The sequence below is a fragment of the Lontra canadensis genome, unplaced genomic scaffold (assembly GCF_010015895.1).
Source record: "Lontra canadensis isolate GAN:19392208 unplaced genomic scaffold, GSC_riverotter_1.0 scaffold3, whole genome shotgun sequence".
NCBI lineage: Eukaryota > Metazoa > Chordata > Mammalia > Carnivora > Mustelidae > Lontra > Lontra canadensis.
Window position 1 is genome coordinate 17417124 of NW_022630997.1, and position 19307 is coordinate 17436430.

The 19307-nt window shown below is 53.3% G+C and overlaps 1 protein-coding gene across 1 annotated transcript in view; it reads right to left on the reverse strand.

The window, feature by feature from the left end:
- Nucleotides 1–9077: 9077 nt before the first annotated feature.
- Nucleotides 9078–19307, reverse strand: part of PAX2 (paired box 2) — a 79786-nt gene continuing 69556 nt past the window's right edge. The window contains 4 exon segments of the mRNA XM_032882251.1: nt 9078–9454; nt 9457–9491; nt 9969–10055; nt 12190–12291. Coding sequence (XP_032738142.1) covers nt 9350–9454; nt 9457–9491; nt 9969–10055; nt 12190–12291 — 329 coding nt within the window. The 3' untranslated portion in view covers nt 9078–9349.

Genomic DNA, 19307 nt, shown 5'->3' on the forward strand with positions numbered 1-19307 from the left:
ATGCACACAGGGAGCAAAGGACTGATTAGTCTAGGGGGTAAGGGGCTGGTCCCCTGGGAGTTGGGCACTCAGCCGGCCTGGCTAACAGGGGCCTAAGGGACCAGCTAATTAGGGTACTGGGATGCTTTCGGCAGGTGGGGGTGTGGGGGGAGGTAGGGAATGTGGTTGGCCCCAAATGGCTGCCTCCTTTGTCTTCCTCTCTTAGTCCCCTACGTTGCACCCTCAATGGGCCCCACCACTCTCCTGTCTCAGTGCTTGCAGCCCCTGTCCCTAGAGACCTCTGGGCAGACACTGGGAAAAGAGAGGGGAAAAGACAGTACTAACTCCCAGATGGGAGAGATGGCAACATATAAATGAATCCACGCCTCCTCCTAGAGTTTAAAAGAACACTCCATCCCCTTCACCATCTGAATGTACCCCCTCTACTTCCACAGAGCTTTCTCAGATTCCGCTGGTCACAGAGATTGCCTGAGCACCTACAGCATACACCTCTAGAAGCCTAGGATGTCCAAGGGGAAGGAATCCCAGAGGCCATCTGGTTTTTACACATGGAGGAACTGAGGCACAGAGAGAGGAAGGGGCCTTGTGGGAGGTCACCCAGCCAACTTTCAGGTCCCTTCTGTTCTTGGCTTAGAGATGCCTCTGTGTACCGTGTTTGTCCTGCCCCTAGGTTGTACATGGGGGCTGGGAATTCCTTGAGGTGGGGGTTGGGGGGTGGGGGGAGGGGGCTGGGCAGATGGTTCTTCCACAGGCCTCTCCTACAAGGCGGTTGAGGCCGTGCCTGGGCACTAGCGGAGGGACGGGCACCAAGATCAGACCATGAAAATGGGCCGTAGTTGCTGCTGGGGTTCTGTTAGGTGGGGGCCTGTGGAGGAGGGGGATGGGGATCAGGTCAGCAAGGGAGGAGCAATGTAGTCCTGGGACTCTGGCTGCTGTGTCCTGAGAGCTGGAACCAGCCTGGGCAAGGGGAGCCAGAGATCTACCACCCAAGTGCGTTCTCCCTGCTGCTGGCAACACATTCCTGCTCTCAGACTTCCTTCTGAGTCCCTGGGAGATTCTTCCAGAACTCTACTCTCCTCAAGGCTGGGCCCAGCCCTGCTCCCCACACTCTGTGCATGCAGCAGCTGGGCCTCCTACAATCCCTCTGAGCAACCCCAACAGCTCCCTTCCCCTATGACCTTCCTTTCCCCATTAGAATTCTCTGGGTCCTCCCCGCCCCTCACCCCTACGCCTTGGCCCCATTCTTTCAGACCTCCTTTCAAGCCTCTCACATGCACCTCCAAACATCTTCACCACCTACTCCTGCCTTCCACCATATGCCTTAGCCAGCAGGCTTTTCCACAGCCCCTGGCCTGAAAGAACCTTCCCTTGATCTACCAGTCGCATCATCTCAAGCCCCTCCCCCTCCAAACCTTTCCAACAAGTTTACCTTCTGCCTCCTGCTTCCTCAGGTCTTTTTTTTTTTTTTTTAAAGATTTTATTTATTTATTTGACAGAGAGAGATCACAAGCAGGCAGAGAGGCAGGAAGAGAGAGAGGAGGAAGCAGGCTCCCTGCTGAGCAGAGAGCCCGATGCGGGGCTCGACCCCGAAATCATGGCCTGAGCCGAAGGCAGCGGCTTAACCCACTGAGCCACCCAGGCGCCCCATGCTTCCTCAGGTCTTAACTACCTCTCCTTGCCACCCCTCAGCCCTTCCTCCCCCTTTAGAAAGCACTAGCCTTCTGGTCACCACATACCCCTATTCCCCAAATCCAATGGCCTTTTCCTCAGTTGTATAGCAAAAAGCAAAATTTGGTTTATTCACTAAACAATTATGATTATATGTGTCAAGGGCTTGATTGTCTTTTTACATTTTTTTAAAAAGATTTTATTTATTTGTCAGAGAGAGTGAGCACAGGCAGAGGCAGAGGGAGAAGCAGGCTCCCCGCTGAGCAAGAAGCCCGATGTGGGACTTGATCCCAGGATGCTGGGATCACGACCTGAGCCGAAGGCAGCCGCTTAACCAACTGAGCCACCCAGGCGTTCCTGTTTTTACATTTTTTTAAAAGATTTTATTTATTTATTTGACAGACAGGGATCACAAGTAGGCAGAGAGCAGGCAGAGAGGGCGGGGGGAGGGGAAGCAGGCTCCCAGCTGAACAGAGAGCCTGATGTGGGGCTCGATCCCAGGACCCTGGGATCATGACCTGAGCTGAAGGCAGAGGCTTTAACCCACTGAGCCACCCAGGTGCCCCAAGTCTTTTTATGTTTTTAATTTAAATTTCATTTTTCAATAAAGTTAAAATTACATTCAAAGAGTACATATTCACAGACACCTTACTCTTACTGGGTCTGTATCCACACTGTTCCCCACCCAGAGACAACCATTTTTATAAGATTGCTGTTTATCTTTCCAATGTTTATGTTTATAGATGCAAATTATTTCATTTTTCCTCTTTCTTATACAATCTATTTACTGTTTGGTACTTTTCTCTTCTTTTTTATTTAAAAATATAACATTATCGTTTCCGTGCCAGTATCCTTCCTGAGTGAATCCTGGATGTAGACGGACCACCACCATCTCTTGCCTGGGCTACCGAAGTCAGTTCGTATGAGTTTATCTGTACCCACTGCCTCTTCTCATATCCCACCCCTCACATCATGGCCAGAGAGCCCTTCCAAAAATGCAGGCCTATTAAACCACTCTCTTGCTCAAACACTTTCTGTGGCTCTCATGGCCTACAGAAAAAAACAAATTCCAAAGTACTTTCCAGGGCATTCGTGCACTCCAGAACCACTTAAGTCAGACCCTCTTAGACTACAACCGACAGATATTGAGCACTTCCGCTTAGGTGAAAAGAAGGAGAATGTACTGGCTTATGACTCTGGAAGCCCCAGAGCGGTCTTGTTTCAGGCCTAGCTGGCTTCAGAGGCTTGGAGAATACCACCAGAGCTTTTTTCCTCTCTACCTCTCTCAGCTCTGTGTGTTCTTGCCTGACTCTAAGTGGTCTGCGGTCTCCATGTGGTAGGGGGCCGTCCTGAGAGGTCCAAAGCCCTTAGTCATTTCAGCTGGCAGTCCAAGAGAAGAGAAAGCCTCTCTTCCAGTCCCCGGTAATGAGCCTTCTGAGAGGCCTTTGCTCCTAACCTGAGGACTGTGTGCTCTTTGGACCGGGATGTAAGGTCCCTGTAAGGCAGATGTGGGTCTCAGGCCCATCTCTGTGGTCAGGAGCTGATGGACACTCGGACTGACAGCCCCACAAGGGCTACAAAGGAGGCTGGAGGGACGGTTTCCCAATGGATGAAGGGGTGCCCCCTTGACGCCCTCATGAGGACAATGGTGGGAGCCTCAGGTGGTAAGGGAAAGTCACCCTAGGTAATGGAGGGAGTTGTTTATTTTATTTTTTTTTAAAGATTTTATTTATTTATTTGACAGAGAGAGATCACAAGTAGAAAGAGAGGCAGGCAGAGAGAGAGAGGGAAGCAGGCTCCCTGCTGAGCAGAGAGCCCGATGCGGGACTCGATCCCAGGACCCTGAGATCATGACCTGAGCCGAAGGCAGCGGCTTAACCCACTGAGCCACCCAGGTGCCCCTGGAGGGAGTTGTTTAAAGAGTTCAGTGATCACATCAAACCACTGGGCTTCTAGAGAAGTAGGAGCAGCACCTGCCCTCTCCTACCTCCTCCCTTAGCCACTCAGCTACTCTCCGCTGGTCATTCTCCTCCTCCACATGACTGAAGGTTTCTAGCATCTCTCACTCTCTCCTGTGTTCCTCTCCCCTGCCTCAGCCTCCTGCTTACTCCTGATTTCCTGTTCCCCTCACACCATTCCTTTATTCATCTATCGCTGTTTGTTGAACGTCTATGTGCCAAACACTGTCCAGCCACTGGTGACAGAGCAGCAAACAGATCAGACAAAGATCTGTCCTCATGGAGCTCCCATTCTGATGGGAGAGGACAAGACAGAAATCAATAACTCACAGCCTGTCAGGCGTAGTAGAGCGGACGGAGAAGCAGGGGAGGGGGAGCAGAGTGATGGCTTGTGTGTGCTAGTTCATTTAAGTTGGTCAGGGAAGGCCCTGTTGGTCAGGAAACATCAGAGCAGAGCCCTTAAGGAAGCGGGGAGCCGTCGGGGTGGCGGGAGGAAGGCTCATGCTTGTAGTAACAGAAGCACTGTGCAGAGGTGAGCTGGAGGAGGTCAGGGGGAGGTCTGGAGGTGAGGTCAGGAGGGAGTAGCGGTGAGGGTGGGGCAGGGGTGAGGGGGAGACAGCCAGAACATGTGCAAGGGGGACATGATCTGTTCTCCATGTTGGAGCATCACTCTGGCTGCTGGGGTAAGAATGGGCTGGGGTGGATGGGGCAAAGATGGAAGCAGAAAGACCAATTAAAATGTTCTTTTGCAAACCCAGCTAAAGGATCACAGTGGCTTGGTCTAGGACAGTACAGAGTGAGTAGTCAGAAGTGGTCCAGTTCCGTGCCTCTTTTAATGGTGGAGCTGTCTCGTGCTGGGGGTCAGACGTGAGATGGGAAAGACAAAGGCGTGAGTGCAGATTTGGAGTGAGCGGTAGACTTCAGCTGTCCTTTACTGAGGTGACAAAAGCTGGGGAATCCCCTCGGGGCCTCCACTGGGCTTTGCTCCCTCGGGGAATGTCCTTATTCTTTCCTGCATCCTGTGTTCTGTCCTGACTGGCTTGGATTGGATTCACACTGGAGTCCAACCGTCTCGTAGCAGAGTAGAGAGATATGGTGTCTACAAGGGCAGGAGGGGCTGGGAGTGGGGCAGCTACCCTAAAGGAGTCGTGTAGTTGAAGGATATGATTTTGACATTTCCAGTACAGTGTCCTGGCTCTCAACTACTTTGACGCTTCACCTCCTGCCATCTCTCTCTACCCCCACCCCCTAACTCTCCCCAGGCACCTGATACTCCAGCCACATTTTATCTGGTATATTTCCATGCCTCCATGTCTTGGTTCCTGCTGTTCCTTCAACCCAGGACACCTTTCTTCATCTGTTTCTAATTGTCATACTTGGCGTACCTCAGCTGGGATCTCTGTGGGGTGGGACGGGGACAGGGCCTGCAGAGCCAGAATTAGGTGAGTTCTGGGGAATGCTGAAGTGGGCCCTATTTGTGTTTGGGGTAGGTAAATGGGGCTGCAATTAGAACAGGAAACTGGTCAAAGAGTACGGAACAGTCTGGGGGGCCTCAGATTTCCAAGCAGAAATCAGTGCCTCAGGAGGGACACAACACAACATGAAAGCTTCTGGGCGAAGGTGGTCACTGTAGACAGTGGAATCCTTGCTGTCCAAGCTGGTCTGAAAGTGATCAGAAATAGAACAGAAGGTAGGGGGTTTTGGTGGGGCCCAGGGAAGGGCATGGCTTCCAATTTAATGGGTTGGGCAGGGCAGGGTTCCCAGTCTGGGGGACCTGGAGGCAAAGCCAGGCAGTGGGGACCTACTGGGTATCAGGCAATAGACAGGAATTCGGCCATGTTGGGTTTTGATGGATTCTAAGCAGGATCTCTGAAGTGGGGTGTACATTTTCCAGGGAGTGCAAAATAATCCATTTAGGCATGAGATGAGACCATTACAACTTCTATTTCTATGTATTCCAATCATGTCCTTTTTCTATTTTATGTCCTAAAATTCATAATGTTAGCCCAGGAGTATATCTATGGAATTGGCAAATAAGTAAATATACCTATACTGGGAGTGCACATTCAGAATTCTTTCTACTGATAATGTGGATGATCAAAGAAGTTTGAAGACCACTCTTTTAGGAGACTCGTGATCAAAAGGAGCAGCACAGGGCAGGGTAGACAATGGGACCGTCATTTGATGAGATGGGGACTAGGCAGGAGACCTTCTCCTAGAGGGAGAAAAGAGGGAATCGACTTGATTAGGGGGTTGCTGATTTGTTGGGGGGACCCTTCATATCCTCCTGAAGTCCCATAATGTGGGTGAAGCCGAGCAAATGGGCTTGGGGAAAGAAAGGCCTTTCCGTTCCTGGTGGGAAGGAGGTGTCTGGGAGACACTGGCCAAGGGAGAAGGTCACTCCTTAGTCAGCCTCCAGGCCTTGTTCGCCATCCTTGGCAGCCCAGAGTTTCAACAACCTTTCAAATGGGAAAGGGGGGACATGGGGGCTAAGTGGCAGGTTTCCCAAGGGCAGAGAAAGAAAGTCTCTAAGAGCAGAGACCAGGTGGACACTGGCTGGGGAGGTTGCTGAAGAGATAGAGAGGGGGACCCCTTCCAAGATATCTCAGATGCAGCCCGGACAGTCTTGGACAATCACTCCTTCCCTCCCCAACGCAGGAACAGACACAGGGACAGATACACAGATCGTTCCCTGGACACTGAGCGACAAGAACAGTAAGAGTGTCTGAAAAAACAAAACCGTTTTCCTACCCACGCCGCCACCGGACCTCCCCGCCCCCCGCCCCAAGGGACAGACTGACCCACGCGAACAGAAATGGAAACCACCTACCGCCACACAGGCGTAAGCAACTGTGCGCCCTCTCCCCCTTTCCGGAACGAACCCAAGGGCGCGCCAGGTCCTGCGAGCGGCAGGGTGTCCCTGGGTCTCCGCAGGGCCGGGCACGGTCGGGCCCTGGAAGTGAACGCCCAGCGAGGAAACTGGCAGCGCCACGAGCGTCTGCGGTCTCCGCCGGCTCCCGGCGGACGCGGGGGTGAAATTGCGGCTGCGCGTTGAGCGGAGGAAGGAGCCGGCGCTGCAGACAAGCCCCACATGTGGGGAGAGCGCCCCGACGTCGCGTCCTGAGAGCCCGCCCGAGGCGGGTGGAGAGGCAGGGCCTGGTATAGACGCGGAACTCGAAGTTACTCTGAAGTTTTGGGAAGCTCCACTCCTTGCCCCAAGGGTGGGGTGGGCGGTGCGGGTGGCGACCCAAGGGCACAAGCGTCTGGGCCTCCGCCTGCCTTCAGCCGCCACCCACAGGGTCTGGGCGAGAGGGTGGAAAGTCGGTCGCGGTGCGAGGGTCCCTGAGGGGTTGTTTGGGATCGACCAATGTGAGGGGAGGCCTATCCCAGAGACAGGGAGAGACAAACCTGGAGCCGTGGGAAGTGACATACAAAATTTTTATTATTATTATTATTATTATTATTTATTATTTATTATTATTTTATTTCTCATGTGCACAAAAAAAAAAAAAAGGAAAAGGAAAGAAAGAAAAACAAAAGAATCAAAACGAACCGACGCGCTGAAAGTGGCTCAGGAGACCAGAGCTGTCAGGGGGATCTCTCGAAGGTTCGGCTGGGTCCTGGGGCTGGGGCCCCTGCCTGGCCAGCTCCACGGGGACTGGGACGAACCGGGCCTCGGGGTTTGAACCCCAGTGCTCTCGCCGCCCCGCTCGGGCCACGGGAGCCTTGCCGGGCGCCGGCAGTTCCCTTAAACTAGTCATTTCTCGTTTTCCTTTTCAAATGAAAAGGCTCGAAGGGGAGAGAGATCTGGGCGAGGACTCCAAGCCTTTTCGGATTTGTTCAAGGATTTTTATTTATTTATTTATTTTCACTTTTATTGACTTTGTTTCTGTTATTTCGAGTCGTCACGATCCACGGGTGAGGAGACATGCAGGGCGCATCGCCGCTACCGAGAGAGCAACTACGGGGCGGGGCGGCCCGGCCGCCGGCGGCCCAGGGCGCACGGTGCCCGGCCGGAGCGGCGAGCCCCGGGGGCTGGAGCTGCCGCCTGAGAGCGGGCCTGCGTGGGCCAGGCGGCCGGGGCTGGGCTGGGGGAGAGGCCGAGGGAGGGGCAGAGACGGAGAGACAGAGACAGAGGGGGAGAGAAGCGGGGCAGAGAGAGATGGAGAGAGGGGAGAGATGCGGAGAGACGAGGAGAGCGAAAACACGGAATTACAGAGAAATAGCCAACGAAACAGAGGCGAGAGGAGTCCACAGGACCATGTTCGTCGTTTTGCATAGAGATTTCTTTTCTTTCGTAATTTTTTTTGTAACATAAAAAATGCCCCCCTCCCCCAGGACGTGCTGTGCTTTAGTGGGCGTGTAGCTGTGTCCCCCCCTCCCCCCCAGCGAGCGGCGACTCTCACAGCACAGACAGAGGGGCGTATCTACAGGCAGGGCTGGCGGGCAGCGGGGACTCTACGGGGGGGGGCGGGGCGGGGGGGCGGGCTTATATACACAGGGGTTCGCCTTCACACGACACACACCGTCTTTCTACAAAGCAGCATCCTGTTCAGTTTCTGTTTTGTTTTTCCTTTTTGCAAAGACCATCATATTAAATAAATGTAGACTTTTCACGGTTCTGTTCAGTTCCTGCCGGAGGAGGAGGCTGGGGGTCGTGGGGGGGGGGTTTGGACTGGGCAGCCCCCATTTCCGCCCCGCCCCAGACACCAGCTCAGAACCGGCTCCTACTACCGGCAGATCGCGAGTCTGTGTCGGGGGAGGGGACATCCAGTAGCCGCTGGGCAAGACCAGTGCCCGAGGCCTACGGAAACTGGTCCTGCGGCAGGCACTGGAGAGCCTCCGAAGGGGCGAGGAGTTAAGGAAGAGAGATGCGGAGGGTCGTGGGATGGGAAAAGGACCGGCAGGAGGGGAGAATAGAAGGTCGGCTGATGGAAAAGACGCTGAGGTAGGGGCAAGGTGGGGCTGAGAGTCCGGTCACTAGTAGGAGTGCCTGGACCCTAGGGAACCAGGCAGTTCAGGTGGAGTAGGGAAGAGCCAAGGGCTTCCCTACTAGGGCTCGGTGGGTGCGCGCTGCTGGGGCCTGCGTGCCTTGGGTCCCAACTTCGGAAAGACCTGATGACCCCACGCCCCCATTCCATGCCACCTCCTGGGGCAGGGCACACTCGGAAGGTGGGGGCAGTCCGGCTAGCGCTAGGGTAAGGGCTCTTCCCCGAGGGTTCCGCAGGGGGCTCTTCCTCCTTATGCAGAAAATCGTTTCGTTCTTAATTTCCTTCTCCCAGGCCCTCCAGCAAAGCCTCCCGGCGCCGGAGCGTCCGAGGCGGGCTGCGCCCGGGCTGGGCCGCGCTGCAGTCCGCGCTGATTGTGTGTCACAGAAACGTGTCCCCCGCGGGCAGCGGCGGGCCCGGCCAGGGTCGGGCGGTGTGGCTGGTCCGCTCCGGGGCCGCTGGTCCGCTCCGGGGCCGGCTCGGGCCTAGCCGGAGCGAGCTGGGGCGCGCCCTCCTCTCGACGCCGCGCAGTCCAGGCAGGCGGGGAGGGGCGGCGGGCGGGGTTGGGGGCGGTGGGCCCGGGCCTGAGGGTCCCGCCCGCGGCTCCACCCGTCCTGTCCGGCCTTCGACTGGATGGTGTGAAGGGCTGCAGGGTTCCTGGGAGGGGGGTGGGGCTGGGGCGGTGGCCGGGAGGCATCGCGTGGCGTCGGTGCTCCCTCCCTCCGGGGTGGGCGGTCAGACGGGGACGATGTGGAGGCCGAAGCTGTCGGCCTGAAGCTTGATGTGGTCCCCGCGGTAACTAGTGGCGGTCATAGGCAGCGGCAGCAGCGGCAGGGGCGGAGCCCCGGGGGGGCGGCACTATAATAATAAGGGGAACCTGGAAGTTAACACAGGAGAAGAATGGGCTGGGTGAGAGGACAAACAGGAGAACAAAAAAGGAAAGAAAAGCAAAGACCTCCCGGGGCTGGGGTCTGGCGGACTCGGGGCAGGGACACTTTGGCTGGGTCACGGGGCCGGTCGCCCACGGGAGAGCTTCATTCACCGGTGGGAGAGGGACCCGATCGATCGGTGACCGCCGCCGCCCGACTGGGGGCCTTCCAGAGGGAGCCAGGGTGGGTGGGGGCGGCGGAGAGCCTTCTAGCCCCGGGGGAGGGAGAGAAAAGGAGGGAAGGGGCGGGAGGCACGGGTGTCCTCAAGGCATCCCGGGATCTCAGTGCGGCACTAACGAGCCCGCGTCCGCCCGGCACCCGAAGGTCGGGTCGCGGGGAGTCAGACCGGCGTCGGGAGGCAGCCCGGCTGAGCCGGCCCACGGGCGGACGCGCTGAGCCGCCGGCCAGCCAGGTGGCGTACTCACTTAGTAAGGCGGGGTTGCTGAATCTCCAAGCCTCGTTGTAGGCCGTGTACTGGGGGTGGCTGTACGGGTTGCCGGAGAACTCGCTCCCTGCGGGAGGGTGGGGGAGTGGGGATCAGACAAGCCCAACGCCGGGGCGGACCCGACGTGCCCGGTCAGCGGCCTCCCCCCCGGGTCCGAGGTGCAGGTGCGGCGCTCAGGGCGACCCGGCAGAAGGTGTGAGGGCAGACAGAGGCAGAGCAGTCCACCGGGTCCGCGTGGGGAGAGCCCGTGGTGGGGCGGGTGCAGAAGCACCGACACGGGCCCGGGGGCTTGGGGCTCCCCCAAGGAGGCACTCTGGGCCATCCGGGAAGGGTTTGTTCTGGTCCCTGTGCGCCTACCCCGCTGCTTTGGGGGGCGTGGACACTCTGGTTCTAGGAACCATAGCCCCACGGGATGGAAGCCGGGGAAGGTGGTGAAGGAAGGCCCTTGGGACACTTTGTCCCAGAAAGTCCTCAGACTGGCATCTCAGCAAGGTGCCAATGCAAGGGGTGGGGGCTCTGCTGGGAAACACCCCCCTTCCGCCTTTCCCTCGAGGGATTGGATACGCTGGCCACGCAGCAGGAGGAGGCGGTGGGAAACAGGTGGACTCTCCGCCGGTCCACCGGGGGGCGGTTAGCCGAGGGCCCCGTGGGCTGGGAGCCGTCGGAAGCAGCTTCCCTCCCTCCGCGGGAGAAAGGCCAGGCCTCCGGGTTTCCCCCTCGCCCTTTCTCCTGTGTGATGACCCCAGACTGTTTACAGTGATCCCTAACCGCGGGTTAAGTAGAGGAGAAGGGGCCCCTCTCCGAGAGGGAGCTGGGGTGGGGGTGGGGGATGCAGCCACTGGAAAGCCTGTTTATTGACGAGGAGGGAAAGCATGCGTGCAGCAGGATAATGAGCTTCTGAGCTCAACTGTGACCAAGAGGAACTGAGCTATCTCCTTCCCCATCGCTAATGAAACAAGTGTAATTTCCTCATCAGCACTAGATTCTGTTTAACGACTCCCCCCTTGCCACCATGAGCTCTCTGCTGCTCCCCTCATCCCCACCTCCTTGCAGACACCCCCTCCCTCACCCCCACCTCTCTAAGACCTTCTCCAGCCTCCACCTGCTCACTGCTCGGACCTTCCCAGAAGACACTCCTTGTCCCCAACACTTCTAACCCCACTCCAGATCTGGGCAGGGATCCCCTCCCCCACACCTCCCAGCTCTCCTTAGCCAGGCCCTCTAACTCCCTTCAGCCCCTGTGGTGCAGCACCCTCTTTGCCACTGCTCACCCCCCCAAGCTCTGTTTAGCCAGGGCTGTCCCTGAATGGACATCCAGGAATAGGGCCAGTCACCCTCTTTCATCCTCCCCCACCATAAGGGTTGTGCATGAGGGGAGGGCTGCAAGCAGGGGTGGGCTGCAGGTCCAGCGAGCCTCACCCTCTTTAAGACAAGAGTTTGTTGGTGTTTCTGCTAATAGAAGCTTCAACTCTGTGGCTTCAAGCCCAGCTCTCAATCAGGGGTGAGAGGCTGGGAAGAGCACAACCTCCAGCTGGGCTCCTCAGACCCTAAGTGTGGCTTCCACCTCTCTGATCCACACAGTCTAGACCCAGCTCCTCAGGAGGAACAAGGGCCCCAGTACCTCTGAGGAGACGAGGGGCTCTAGCTTGTCTCTCTGAAGCCAGTATCTTTGGGTCCTGCCATAGCCTGTCCTCTCTGTTCTACTTCCTTAGGGACTAGCTCCTTCCTCTCCCTGGGGTGGGGTCAATTCTCCACACTGGTTTTCCCTGCAGGTTGGTGTGGACCAGGGTGGCTTTGTCTGAGTGACTAACAATGCCCCTGGAAATGGTTCTTGGCTCCAAGTTTCCATGGAAACCAGGGCAGGCTCTTCCAAGCAGTGTCAGCTGGCTGGGGGTGGGCTGGGGCGCTGAGAGAGGAGCTGAGGCTCAGTGCTCCCGGGGCACAGGCTCAGGTGGGCGGGCCCTGTGGAGGGGCCGTGATGTACAGTGGGAGCACACAAGAGCCACTTCTGCAAACTCCCTCCCTGGCTTGCTCATGAGGGACCAACTGCAGCCTCTAGGGAGACAAAGGGACAGAACAGCACTGGTTTTGGGGGGAAGGGATGTTGGGTCCCCCCACCCCCAGACTACTGAGCCCACGGCAGCTCACCCACAATTTAGTTACCCCCACCTAAATTGGGCAGCTGCAGTATTGTCACCTACCAGGCACCATTCCTGCCAGGGTGGAGGTGGGGTAGCTTCCCTGGCCAGTGGGGGGCACGTGAGGGGGGTAACCAGGCAGAGTGGTGCTCGCCATGTCACGACCTGGAAAAACACAAAGGGGAAGGGGTGAGGCCTGGAAGAGAGAGGCCTGCCTCTGCTCACACCAGGGTACTTCGTGGGAGCAAACTCTTGGAGAGGACAGAGCTGCGTGCAGATACGTGGGAGAATGTCTGAATGAGCGGGTCCAGGTGTGCCTTTGCATGGGTTTAAGCTTGTTCCCCAAATGTCCTGTGACGGGCTGTGCACTTCTGCTCTGTGTAGCGCTCTGTGTCTCTCTGCGTGTTTTACGTGCCTGTGTTTAGCTTTGCGTGTGTCCCTTTGTAGCCCAAACCCAGATGGAGAAGGGAGGGAGACGACCTGCTTTTATTCCTCCTCTCCGGCAAGACAGTCAGCTGTGGTTTCTCCAGTAACCAAATGGACCTCTATCATCTTGCTCGCCTCTCTAGCACCCCATCTTCCCTTCAGGCTTGGAGGATAACCCCCCCCAACCCATGCTGGGGCTGATGGGTCTTCCTTGTCCTCTCTAAGTAGAGCTGCAGGTGCAGGGCCTGGCAGGTGTGGCAAGCAGGCGGTTGGGGCGGGGGCGGTGGGAGGGGGAGGGGTTGTGCCACTAGGGAGCTATTTTGCTGTTAGTGTTTATGGCATTTAAACAATAGAAAACCATCCCTGAAGTGAAAATCGGGAGCTTTGAGCCAACAGTTCAAGTGGATTGGATAAAGTTCCAGTGAGCAAAATGTGCCCCCCCCACCAGCTGCTGGACTTCTGTCCCTGGAAACTTCTACTGGCTAGAGTTTGGAGGGTGGAGGGTAGGACTTCCCTTAGCAGTGTCCTGGAGGGAAGGTAAGGCAAGCCAATATAAGGGAACCACCCGAGTCCAAAAACCTCTCTGGGACACAGCTACACCTGAGTGGCCTCTTTTCCTTGCCTGTCCCCTCCATCACCATGAAGGGACCACCACCTGCCTTGCAATATATGTCCCAATCTTTAATGACAATCATTTGCCCTCTTCCCTTTCCCACACTTCCATGCGCTAGAGAAAACGTGGTGCCTGGGTCCCATTTATCTTCTCCAGATCCCCCTTATCCTCCTCTTCAACCTGTGCCACTCCCCCACTGTAGCGCCTCTGTCTGGCCCTGAGAAGGCGAAGGGTGGCTGCGAGAAGTCACAGAACTCTGCATATCTGGCCCAGTACATTTTCTTTTCATCAGTTGCCCTGGTCTTCATCCTCCCTATGGCTATTCCAAAACACCCCGGCTCTCCTTGCCGCTCTCTCCTTGAATCTCACCTCATCTCCTACTCTTCTGAGATGTGAGTTTCTTCATTCCTCCCTTAACACATCTGAGTGATTCATCATCCCCTAAGTATACAGAGCTACAGCTCAGGTTTCTGTATTTCCAGCTGCCTGCTGAACATTTTCATTAGCTGTCCCACTGTCGCCTCAGACCTAAGGGGAATAAAAGCCAACTGACCTACCCCCCTCCCAATCAGGTGTGTTAAAGACCTTCTTGAAGACCACCAAACCAAAAATCTTTGGAATCCTCTTTTGTTTAGAGAGAGAGAGAGAGAGGACACACATTCACAAGCGGTGGGGAGGGTGGGGAGGGGAGGGGGGAGCAGGGGTAAGGAGCGTGAGAGAGAATCTTTAGCAGACTCCATGCCCAGCCCAATACAGAGCTTTGATCTCACAATCCTGAACAACCCTGAGATCATGACCTGAGCTGAAATCAAGAGTCAGACGCTTAACTAACCAAGCCACCCAGGCTCCCTGAAGTCCTTCTTGATATAGCCTGGGTCCTTCCCCTCTGGATGAAGTCAGTCACCAGGTGTTCCCGATTCCCCTGAGCAATGTCTGTTCCATTGGTCCCATCTCCATTTCCTCTAGAGCCTCCAGAGCTCAGCTCCTGAGCCCCCCCACCCCCACCCTTGGTCTGCCATAACAGTGCTTTTGCTGGTGTTCCCTGCACGCACATTCCTGCCCCTCCAGTCTATCCCACGTGAGGCTGTCTGGCTAGTCCCCAGGAAACGTTGCTCTCAACATATCACTGCCCTTGTGCAAACCACCGCGGATTCTCTGTAGGCCACAGTTGGAACCTCCACCCTGCCAGGCTTTCAAAGCCTCCTGGGTACTCTCCCACCTGACTTTCTTAGCGCTGATTCTCACTCCGCCTGGTTCAACTGGACTGTTTTCACAAGCGTATGTGCTGTGGAACATCTCTGTGCTTTCGCTGTTTGATTCCCTTCTTCTTCCTCATAGTTTCCCTCTTTTTCCACCTCCAGCCTTAAAATGCCTACCATTCTACCCCTCAGGGAAGTTTCTTTCTTCTAAACTTCTAGAATGTCTGTGCTACTTGGTTGACCGTGTCATTATCTCTTGTAAGGAAATGGACCTGTTCTGTATGGTGGCTTACTTCCTCAAACAGACCATAATCAAACTGAGGGCAGGGCCCCGTCTTCTGTTCTGTCTTGCATAGTTGAGAAATTAATAAATGATGCTCAGTAAATACCCTACTGATTGATTCTCTATTGCTCTGTTAGACTTCTAGCCAACTCCAGGTGGGTTGTACAGTTTTCTAATTGTTTCATGTGTGCTGGTCTCCTTTGAAGAGGTAAAGGCTGGGATAAAATGCACATGCTGAAATCTGCTTTTTCTCTAAAAACAGTTTGAGCAAGGGATTATGAATCTTTATAGGATGGAGAGAGATGACAGTGACTTATTGCCACTCATTTTATCATGCGATAGAATGGTTCTCCTTGATACCTGTCCAATACAACAAAGATCCTACATTTCCTAGAATTCAAGAACAGACGACAGAGCAGAACCATCAGACAAGAGATCCCTTCAGACTCCCAGGGAGACAGGAAAGAATCTGCATCTGCATTGTTGTGGGTTTTCTTTCACTGACTTCTATTGTTGTTAAAAGTTTCATTCCTCCTGTCCGTCTCTCAGTGGTGTGGTGGGTCTGAAGTGGATGAGGACAGCAATATCTATAGGTTCCCTGAGAGATGAATAATATGGCATTTATTAGACAAGAGGCCCCAGGACAAAGGAGAGTTGGGGAAGAGTTAGAGGTATTGCAATGAGAAAGATATAGAAAGTCAATTCCTCCTGGTCCCTGATCTTAATGCCTACAAAACAGCCAGGAAAAGAAAGATGCTTCTTCTTCTTCTTTTTTTTTTTTAAGATTTTATTTATTTATTTGAGAGAGAGAGAGAGAGAATGAGAGAGAGAGAGAGAGCATGAAAGGAGAGAGGTCAGGAGGAGAAGCAGACTCCCTGCCGAGCAAGGAGCCCGATGGATACGGTACTCGATCCTGGGACTCCAGAGATCCTGGGACTCCAGAGTCACGACCTGAGCTGAAGGCAGTCACTTAACCAACTGAGCCACCCAGGCACTCGGGATGCTTCTTTCTTTAAAAACAGGAATTTAAATGTACCCAAATTCTGATTTTCAGCTGCCTGGTTCCTACAACATGACACAGATGAATTCCTTGTAATCTAAGGTTTTGTCATACAATTCCCTACCTGGCTTCAGGAGAGAGGAAGAAAGGTCGGACTCCTGGAAAGGTGTCTCCAGCTAACCTGGATTTTACTCTATAAACGATGGTTATTTCCACCGGCTTTTCCTCTCGCAAAACAGTCAGGCTAACTTGGAGCATACAGAAACTTCTGTGTGCTGGAAGTCGCCTAGAGAACTGTTCACTGAAAGACACATTTCCAAATTCTAGTTAAAAAACTGAATCTGGGAAGTGCTGTTCAGACATTTTTAAAATGTGAGATAAGAGGCCCGTGATGAGGAAGAAGCATACTGGCTTCCTGGTGTTCCGCACACAGCTGTGCCGCTGTCTCCTGTGACATCAGTATCACCACAAAGAGGTGCCCGTCAGGACCCCTGAACCAACAGAGGTACAAGCCACCGCATACAAAGCACTCCCAATGGCTTCATTAGTACACAGGGGACACCTGAAGAAGAGGAAAAAATTGACCAAACTCTTGCCAGAGCCATATATTTTTCTGGAACGCCATTGTCAATAATGGAAAACACATACTGCAGGAAGTTTTCAAATTACTAAGACCATCATGCCATTTGCCCAGCAGCATTCTTTGAGCAAGCTTCTTTTAGTGAGAGATATGAATGGGTAATAGAATGTGTGCAAGGAGAATCAACAGAGCCCTGCCGACGGATGGACAGAGGGGAGCAGAGGGGCTCCAAGATTGTCAGCACAACCACCCCTTCAAAACAAACAAGCAAAAGCATGGGAAGAGGAGAAAACAGTGACATAGCAAAATACATCAGTTACAAAGTATGTGCCGCCCAACAGTAGACAGGAAGTGGCAAGGTGATTTGCTCATCCACGATCCCAGGAATGTGATAACAGCACCAAGAATCACAAATGAATTAAAAAAAAAAAAAAAAGAAACCGGGTGCCTGGGTGGCTCAGTTCGTTAAGCGAGTGCCTTCCGCCTTCCGCTCAGGTCATGATCCTAGAGTCCTGGGATCAAGACCCACGTTAGGCTCCCTGCTCAGCAGGGAGTCTGCTTCTCCCTCTGACCCTCCCCCCTTTCATGCCCCCTCTCTCTCTCAAATAAATAAGTAAAATCTTAAAAAGTGGGGGGTGCCTGGGTGGCTCAGTGGGTTAAAGCCTCTGCTTTTGGCTCTGGTCATGATCCCAGGGTCCTGGGATTGAGCCCACATCGGGCTCTCTGCTCAGCATGGAGCCTGCTTCCCCCTTCTCTCTCTGCCTGACTCTCTTCCTGCTTGTGCTCGCTCTCTCTGTCAAATAAATAAATAAAATCTTAAAAAAAAAAACAACAACAAAAACCCACATATTACCAGGGGATGGGCATTTCGTGGGGGACACTTGTTTCCTAAGGTCACAAAGTTTTAAAGATGGACGAACCTTCAAGATGATCTAACTTCCTTGTCTCCAAGTTGAGAAAATGGAGGCGCAGAATGTAATGACTTCCTCATGGCCGCAGAGCTAGTAAACCAGAGAGCCCACATTCGAAGCTATGTCTGTGGCACACTGCCTTTGAATGACAACATGAAGCCAGATAATCCCCAAAAGAGCCAAAGGAAAGGAAAAGAAGTCATCCAACAAGCAAAAATCTCATATCGTCACTGTCGTCATTAAGACGAGGCAAGAAAAAAAAAACATAAAGAATAAAATACTGACACAAAAAGTCTGTGACAAAACTCCATGGGGTGGAGTATTAATCTCCTTGGAGAGTCTTCTAAAAAACAAAGAGGCTCTTCAAGAAACAGCAGTAGTTGGGAATCTTAAAGTACCCAGAAGTGTGAGAAGCACTGTACTTGATGAAGATGTCTTCTCAGTTCAACTGCGGAAGTCCCCAAAGAGTCTACAGCCGATTTCTACAGCAATCACTGCATCTGAATCAGACAGTGCACTTCTGTCAGACATTCCTTAGCAAATGGGCCAGATCAAATCAACGGTTTTGGAGAATCTAAGTGCAGTTCCTCTTACAAGTACAGAGAACAGCAAAGTGAATGACTTTATTAAGAAATTGGAAAATTTCAGCCCCCAGACAATTTATGCTGTTTTGTCAGCTCTAAGATTCAAGGGCAGAGTTGCGTTTCTACTTCAGCTAGACTAAGCTAGCCCTCACTGAGCACCTACTACAGCTGGGCACCATCCTAAATATTTTCTATGTCTTATCTCTTTTGATCCTTGTATCAACCAATGATGCTGATCTGTTTTTAATCCCCGCAGTATAGATGAAAAACTGAAACCCAGAGGGGCTAAGTGTTATGTTCAAGATTCCACAGAGAGTAGAGGGCAGAATCTGGATGGACAGAACAAGCAGTATACTTGGGAATTGATTCTGGAATGATGTCCTTGAATATTACAGACTCAGAAAATAGGTATTTGGTCCAGGAGAGTAACCTGGGGTTATGCTAGGGGAATCCTTCCTAAAACAACATCCTGTTGCTTCTTGTTGCTTGCATGTTTTGGCTTCTTCCATTTCCTACAGCAAGGATTTTAAACTGGGGTTCACTGATCCCATAGGACTCTATGGATTCGCTTCACAGAGCCCATATAAAGCCATACATCAAATGTTATAGGTACACATACATAATATCTAGACGGCTTTTATCATACTCTCAGAAGTATTCACGACTCCAAGATGGATAAACACTCTTTTTCCCAAACCAAAAGAACCAGTTCTTTGGCATAAGAAAGACACCGATTCGTCTGAACACACTTGAATTGTACCAACGGACGAGCTCACACAAAGAACAGCAAATAAACAGGTGGAGGGGCAGAGAGGCTGATCGCAAGCAAGAACGTCGGCATCCAGAAGACCCAGGAAATAACACAAAGGCAGCCACCAGCGCGGCCCGGTGATGACTCAGACCACAAGACTTATTAGACGTAGATTTATACAGCAGAAGTTCTATTCAGTGAGTGTGGAGATGCTTTTCCTCAGCATCGTTCTCTGAAAATGAGCACTTCTGCTCTCCACTTGACACTATGGAGGACCCTAAGGCCAGAAAACATAACTCTTGTTTTACTATCCTATTCTCAAGTTTTGTCTGCTTCTCATAAGGTGGTGAAGATGAAGACGTTAGATCGCTCCAAGGTTGGCAGTCTGTGCCTGCTTTTGACACAAGCATTTATAATACTTCCAAGAATACAGTTATTAAATTTGTAATTACTGTCTACATATACTGTACGTTTACAATGACTGTACCAATAATGATCACTTTATGACCAATCCAAATTTACATAATACACTGAAGCCACAAACTTTAAATCCATAAAAGCTGCTTTTAAAGGAGAGGAAAAGAGTTTTCTACATGTTTCGTTTCGTTTCTTATTTCCCATGTTTCTGAATCCTCTCCAGGGTTTCTCCTGGGTTGGGGGTGAGGGGGAGCAGGGATGCCTGAGTGAGAGCCGCCAGCCCCAGGCGCTGGGTTGGCCCCAGAGCGCTTCCTCTGAGACTTGTCTGCCCTGGGTTCCAGCAGAGGGGGCTGTGCCCCCAGCTCAGGTGGCTGCTCTCCCAGCTGATCTTGCCTCCCCCACAGCTGGACCTTTAGC